Source organism: Limulus polyphemus, unplaced genomic scaffold (assembly GCF_000517525.1).
Source record: "Limulus polyphemus unplaced genomic scaffold, Limulus_polyphemus-2.1.2 Scaffold3493, whole genome shotgun sequence".
Classification (NCBI taxonomy): Eukaryota; Metazoa; Arthropoda; class Merostomata; order Xiphosura; family Limulidae; genus Limulus; species Limulus polyphemus.
Genome location: NW_013669103.1, coordinates 25,638 through 33,200, shown reverse-complemented (window position 1 = coordinate 33,200; position 7,563 = coordinate 25,638). Strand labels below are relative to the sequence as shown.

The following is a 7,563-nucleotide window of genomic DNA, read 5'->3' as shown; positions in this document are numbered from 1 at the left end:
GGCTGAAAGGGCGAGCATGTTTGGTGGGACGGGATAAAATATGGTAGTTTTTACACAAAGTTAAGCATGAACACAAGAGTCCTATCTATGCATAGTCCTCTCTAATTCCGAACTAAGGAGAAGGAAGCTACTGAACAGCACTCACCGCCAACTCTTGGGCTGCTCATACCTGACCGAATAGTTGGATTTCACAATCACTCTATAAAGCACAACTTCGGTCCCAAAGTGTGGAGCGCGTTTTTTTGTGGTAACGGGTCTCAAATCATAATTCTTCGGTTTTCTAGTTCGGACACACTAATTACTAGGCCACTCTTGCCCAAGAAAAATGACTCATCTCATATTGAATCGGAAATTTGTAATCCTTTCACACCCGGGTGTGTAACAAATTTCATTAATCCAGCTGATAAATTAATAAATAACTTTTTTATTTCCAGATATTTAGGAGCATAATAGAATCGGTTAACATACAAGTAATGCACATTTGATAACGTAAACCTATTTTTGGGGGCATTTTGTTGAGTCTCTAGAACAGCGTTTCTCAAACTTTAGTATTGTTTGTTTGTTTGTAATTAAGCACAAAGCTACACAATGGGCTATCTGTGCTCTGCCCACCACGGGTATCGAAACCCGGATTCTAGCGTTGTAAGTCCGCAGACATACCGCTGTGCCACTGGGGGGTTCAAACTTTAGTAACCCGAGAACCCCTTTTGATTTAAAATGTTTTCGCCGACCCCCAAACCTATAGATGTTCTTTTGTTTTTGACCAAAAGATTCCGTGTACATGAAAAGCCATATTCTATAATTAAATGTTTTAGTTCATATAATGTTAGTTTTAGGAAAAATATTTTTTCTTACATAAATCGTATTTTTAAAATATTTTTTTTTAATTTCGTCCATGACTCGCGGACCCCAGTTTGAGAAACGCTCATTTAGAACATAGTTTCTATGCATACAGAGGTTGAGTACGTTATACTGGACACTCAGTACATGTCGTCATACTTTGTCGGCTCGGCATGGCCAGGTGGTTAGGTCGCGGGTTCGAATCCCCGTCCCACCAAACATGCTCGCCCTTTCAGCCGTGAAGGCGTTATAATGTTACGGTAATCCCACTATTCGTTGGTAAAAGAATAGCCCAAGAGTTGGCGGTGGGTGGTAATGACTAGCTGCTATCCCTCTAGTCTTACACTGCTAAATTAGGGACTGCTAGCGCAGATAGCCCCCGTGTAGCCTTGCGCAAAATTCAAAACAAACCAAACCATACTTTGTCCGAGGATTATGCATCTTGACAATCGTCTACATTGCAAAATGGCCCGTCATATGGCTATCATATGAAAAGCACACCACTCCTCCTTACTTACTTTCCGTAAGCCATCTAAAGTACAAGAATGACAGTTTCCCAGCAACCGTTTCAACAGTCCTATCGTACAGAAACCCATAAACGCTGTGTCTGGCGACTTAATCAGTATGTTTTCTTAGGGAATATCATGAATACTTCTTTCATTCGCCAGCTGCTTGAGGTATGTGACGGTTGAACGAATATGTGTAGCTTTTCCAGAGGGAGATCCTTCTTAATTATGTTGTGTAATGTTGCCTGGGGCATGTGGACGACTTTTGCCACTGACCTTTGCGTTACAAGAAGACACGCTTTGTTTACCATGGCTGGGGTACGACTTGTTGCAGATCTCTTTCTGGATGGTCCTGGGGCCCCAAGTTGATCTATATTCCTTTGTTTTCGAACGCTATTAAGTACGAGTAATATCTTCATCTTGAAAAAAATTAAATCCCTAATCTGAATACATCTTTATGATCTAAGTGTATGAATATTTTGCGTCAGAAAGGACTCTTACATACCATTACTAAAAGCATTGCCAAATAATGTCAAAAAAGTAGTTCTGATACATACCGTTCCACCACGACTTTATATTGGCTTTGGTTGTCACGTAACTTGATGACTTGCATACATAAAATATTTTTTATATAACGTACTCTGTACAGTTTGATAGAGTTTTTATCATGATATGTTTATTCTGTAATTAAACTAACAAATTAAGATTTATTCTCGCACGTTTACGCTTTGTATTTTTTCTTTAATAATTTGTTACTAATGTTCTCGTGCTTTTATTTGTTTAGCTACTTAAAAGTATTTTATTATAGGACATTAGTTATAAATTATTTTTACCAATTTAATATTAATTAACTAATGATTAGTAACGACTATTTTAAATCAGCATTCAAAATCTTTCTCCACTACACACGCGCACTACATCAATAAGCTGTTTCAGAATCGGAGCAGAATCACTAAGTTAAGACAAAAATAAGAGGGAATCCTCAATAGCCGCGGATGTAATTAGATCTCAAATCGATTAATCAATCAAGTTTGTACTTGAAAAGAAAGCTCAGAGCCATTCTATCAGCCGTTATGCCGCGGCTAAGAAGAAACAAAACTTAACCGAATAATCACTTGTATTTAAGAGATATACTGATTAGACCGAGGTTAGAGGTTATTAAACCGATTCATTCTCTCTAACACTTGTTCTTTCTTACCTTGGAAAATAAAGTCTTATTGTTAAAACCCAACTCAGTAAGCTACTCTGGTCTTTCTAACCCCCAGAATAAACTCTGCATTGTCTTAAAATCGTCATGTCGTACGTATCAGTAACTTTTTTAGAACTAAAGACATTTTATCTTAGCCTCACGTTCAAAGGTCGTATATAAATGTACATGTTAAGCCGCCTACATCATAGGCAAGACTTCTCGCCATTTACAAATACGCGCCTCGGAACACATGGGAGTTTCTAACAGAACTGGACTTAAACTTCAAACTTCACCTAATTATCATATATATTCTCACAACGAAACGTCACCGCACGCTGTTTCTTCAGGAAACTTTTCAATTCTAACTTACGGATGTAATAAACACGAATTGTTGGTAAAAGAAAGGCCACATATTATGAATGAAACGCCAAGCTTCGAACTGTTGGTAAAAAAAGGCCACATATTATGAATGAAACGCCAAGCTTCGAACTGTTGGTAAAAAAAGGCCACATATTATGAATGAAACGCCAAGCTTCGAACTGTTGGTAAAAAAAAGGCCACATATTATGAATGAAACGCCAAGCTTCAACCGAAATATCAACTTTTACCCTTTTGCTTTATTCAAATAGTTCTCTCTTTGAAACTGAATATTTTATCATTTCCTAACGAAACTCATTGTATTTTTGTATTTGTAATTATACTGAAGATTGTTTCATTCATTATTATCACAGATTTGTTGAAGATGGAATATATGTAATTCCAAAACGTCCATTAAAGGTGTTTACAGATGTTGCCCTGGCTCGACACTTCATTATCAGACTTCATTTTCCACTAAATTGATCAATTACTAACGGTTTGTTTGTTCGATGTGTTTATGTCTATTACTTGCATGTTGCTATGTACAAGCATCATATATTAATCTGTATAATTTTGAGCTGATATATTAGGAAGAAGGAAGTTAGTCAACGGTACCCACCGCCAACTCTTCGGCAAAAAAAATAAAATCAATATATTAAACAAAAGCTTAAGAACATGGGAATGTAAAACTTCCTAAAATAAATAAGGAAATATTTAGGAAAAAAAGTTATTTATATCAAGCACCAACATTTTATAATAATATTCCAAATGAAATAAAACTACGGCTTAGTAATAAAAATATAAATATTAATTCAGCTTTAAAGAAATTGATAACTCGTATAGAGGAACCAGAAAATCTACTTACGGTTTATATATAAGATAAAAATAAAAAGATACCAGTTAAAAATATATATATTCAAATATTATAACATATTAAAATAGTTTTAAATTAACTTAATTAATTCACTTATTGTTCACTTATTTATTTATTTATGATTCCACACTCGAGTATTCTTGTAAATCTTCTTTTCTTTTTTTTTCATGAAATTGTATAATAGAATTTTTTACTATTATTTTATATTTTACATTAAGTGTATTGTACTTATTTTTTGAACTTAAATGCAATTTTCCGATTGAGTGGTAGGATTTGACAGTCACCTTTATACCCCACCCACGGACCCAAGGTGCGAAGAGCGTTTATTTTTTTTTTTTTGGCAATGAATGCGAACTATGAATCCTTAGATCCAACGACAGAGCCTGCCAATAGAGCATTCTAGATATAGCCGTCTCTAATTTTGAACTAACAGAATAGCAAGAAGGCAGTTAGTCAACAGCACCCACCGCCAACTCCTGAGCTAAGTTCGTCTTATCAAGTTTATCGGATTTGACTGTCACCCTTATAACGCACGCATACACGATTCCCCCCAAGATGCGAATCTTTTTTTTTTGTTTGTTTTTTTGCGGAAACGAAACGCAAACTTGAATCCTTAGATCCCTCATCCAAGCTTGATCCATCTATAATAAAATATGTTCAACTATATATATATATATATATCATCCATTTGTTCAGCCGTAAGGAAGAATACGTAAGCATTTGTTTATAACGGCAAAAATTTATATTCATATAAAAGTATACTTTTTAAAATATTACTAAAGTAGTAGCATTACATTTTTCATCTAGACGATCAGTTCGTATAAATATTATACCTGAAGTAAGTGGAGTTCTAGCGTTACAGTTCGTGACTTGACGAATAAAAAGTTCGAAACCCTTGTCGGTCCCAAATTCACTTGTCTGAAAGTACATGCAGAAATCCTTCTCCGTCAAAGGAAAGTTGTAGACATCTAAAGACAAAACCCAAATCTCAGACTGATGGTATAACTCGTTCATGATTTGTTTCAACGATTTAATGATTGGACGGTCTGCTAAATATATGCTGTAACAGTTTTATTACCTCACCTGGTACAGATTCAAATAACAGAGTCTAACTAATTCACTAATGTGGTGACATAAAAATTACCTTGTAACGTTTTATATATATATCAAAGCTCTTTTTTAAAAACAATATTTTTTGCGTCAAAATTCTCTGCGTCTTGATAAACACTAGAGAAGGTAGTCAGACTTAGCTCAGATAGTATTAGTAACTCATAATAATCCACTAGTGACTCGGAATAATCCACTAGTGACTCGGAATAATCCACTAGTGACTCAGAAGAATCCACCAGTGACTCAGAAGAATCCACCAGTGACTCAGAAGAATCCACTAGTGACTCATAATAATCCACTAATGACTCAGAATAATACACTCTCATCATTCTATAGGAAACGACAATGTCAGTGGCGATAAGTTTATTTTAATCACAAAGAAAACGAGAGAGTACTACAAGACGATCGTTTCTCGGTTAACTATAAAAAATTACATATGATATTTCCATTTCAACTTATGGATGTGTTTGTTTGCTGTTAAGAACAAAGCTATACAACAGGCTATCTGTGGTGTGCCCATCACGGGTATCGAAACCTGGCTTTTAGCGTTATAAGCCTTCAGGCTTATCGCTGAGCCACTGGGGAGGGGAGGTGACTTATTGATTAACTTACAGCTAAGTATAAACTTTACAAAACGAGAAGTTCTTGGTCAATTATGAAAATTTACATACAAGATTTCGATTTAGGGTTAACACCACACGGTCCTCAAAGTTAGGGCTAAGTTGGAATTCTACAAAACCAGGGTTTCTCGGTTAACAATTTAAAACTTGCATATAACATTTCGACTTATTGGAAACTTACCTTCCCATACAACGTGTAAGTTTTTATTTGTTTTTAGATAATATGCTTCAATGCACTTAGCATACAATGGGGGGGGGGGGTCCCTTTTATTTGCTCTTTGTGCCTTGTATCGCCACCTATATCTATCTTTGAGAACCCTCTAGTGTGTTAACTCCATAAACGAACGCCATCTTTACAAGTACACAAGTAATCACTGGTGCAGTTCGTACTGTGTCGAACATGAAAGTCTAAAATTCTCACCTCTACCTGAAAAATAATATGTAGCTAAGTGTTAACTTTCTTCTCCATTTCATCACGTAAATAACTTCTACCACTAAAAATCTACAATGACAATTAATAATAAATATTCAGTAATATATAAACTACAAAACGTAACTCTGCCTTTGGTTATCAGTTAGCTGCCTTTAATCATAAGGAACAGCTTACTTCGGTGGGAAAAACATGCACTAAATTTTAACTTAGTAGGTAGACTAGATACTTGACGATTTTGTGCCACATTAGTGATATAACAAATATTTTGTTGTTTGCTTAGCTCTAGGTGAGATGGAATGAAACGTCTCGCTCCTAATTCGACTAAGTTGTCCAGGGGGATTCATCAGTAAATATTTTGTTGTTTGTTTAGCTCTAGGTGAGAGGTAATGAAATGTCTCGCTCCTACTTCGACTAAGTTGTCCAGGGGGATTCATCAGTAAATATTTTTGCATTAGAGATGGCTGGCATATGGGCACCCCAAGTGCGATACTTAGTGAAAGGCACTTCATATAAAGGTTAATACACTTAATTCTGCTTATTCTCTTCCTCGGGAGGTGGAGGGGGGATAAACAACGTGAATGAGGTCAATTCCTTTTAAAGTAAACAAATATAAATTCCCATGTCGGGAATCAAACCCGGGCCTCCTGGGTGATACCCAGGTATCCTAACTACTAGACCACATAAACAAATATAAATTTTCATGTCGGGAATCAAACCCGGACCTCCTGGGTGACATTCAAGTATCCTAACTACTAGACTACCTGTAATATAACAGATTAAGGGTATCCATTGTTGAATACATTGTTTTTAACCAAGATTCATTTTCACTTCAAAGAAGTTAATAGTAAAGAATTGTTATTAAAATCCTGAGTAATTTTAAAGTTTCTCATTCGCTATTCAACTAAAATATTAATTATTTTTACGTTTAATATTTAATCTCCAATGCCTTCTATTTTCATATGCTCTTAAGAACAGCGTAATACGAAAATACGAGGCGTTGAATTGAAATAATAATTTAAGCCAGGTTTAGAACAAACTATCTATTATATGATAATAAACATATAAACTAAATTATTAACCAGACGATTTGTTTGTTTTGAATTCCGTGCAAAGCTACTCGAGCGCTATCTGCGTTAGCCATCCCTAATTTAGCAGTGATAAACTAGAGGGAAGGCAGCTAGTCAACACCACCTACCGCCAATTCTTGGGCCACTTTTTTACCAACGAATAGAGGAATTGATGTGATGTTAGCTAGTATGTTTCTTATACCAATACATTCAGTAAACTACTAATGTTTAGTTTTAGTTTGTTTTAAGTTAAGTACAAAGCTACACAATGGGCTATCTGTGCTCTGCCTACCACGGGTATTGAAACCCGGTTTCTAGCGTTGTAAGTCCGCAGGCATACCGCTGTGCCACTGGGGAGCGGCTGAAAGGGCGAGCATGTTCGGGGACGGGATTCAACAAGATGACCCTCAGATTGGGAGTCGAGTGCCCAAACTTGTAAGCCCATAACTAGACGCACGTGGTTAACAAATATTCTTTACAAACATGTAACGAAACTACTTGTTCCGTTGGAAACTGTAACTTTTTTATTATGAGGATTCAACATTAATTTTTTTTTCATATTTGACT

At 35.8% G+C, this 7,563-nt stretch overlaps 2 protein-coding genes across 2 annotated transcripts in view; both read right to left on the bottom strand.

Annotated features, from left to right (window-relative positions):
* The window catches only part of LOC111088290 (protein SpAN-like), a 9,234-nt gene extending 4,454 nt beyond the window's left edge, over positions 1-4,780 (bottom strand). Inside the window, exon 1 of the mRNA XM_022397967.1 lies at positions 4,600-4,780. Coding sequence (XP_022253675.1) covers positions 4,600-4,780 — 181 coding nt within the window. The remainder of the gene's footprint in view (positions 1-4,599) is intronic.
* A 1,051-nt stretch (positions 4,781-5,831) lies between these two features.
* The window catches only part of LOC111088289 (CUB domain-containing protein 2-like), a 13,448-nt gene continuing 11,716 nt past the window's right edge, over positions 5,832-7,563 (bottom strand). The window contains exon 6 of the mRNA XM_022397966.1: positions 5,832-5,923. Coding sequence (XP_022253674.1) covers positions 5,868-5,923 — 56 coding nt within the window. The 3' untranslated portion in view covers positions 5,832-5,867. The remainder of the gene's footprint in view (positions 5,924-7,563) is intronic.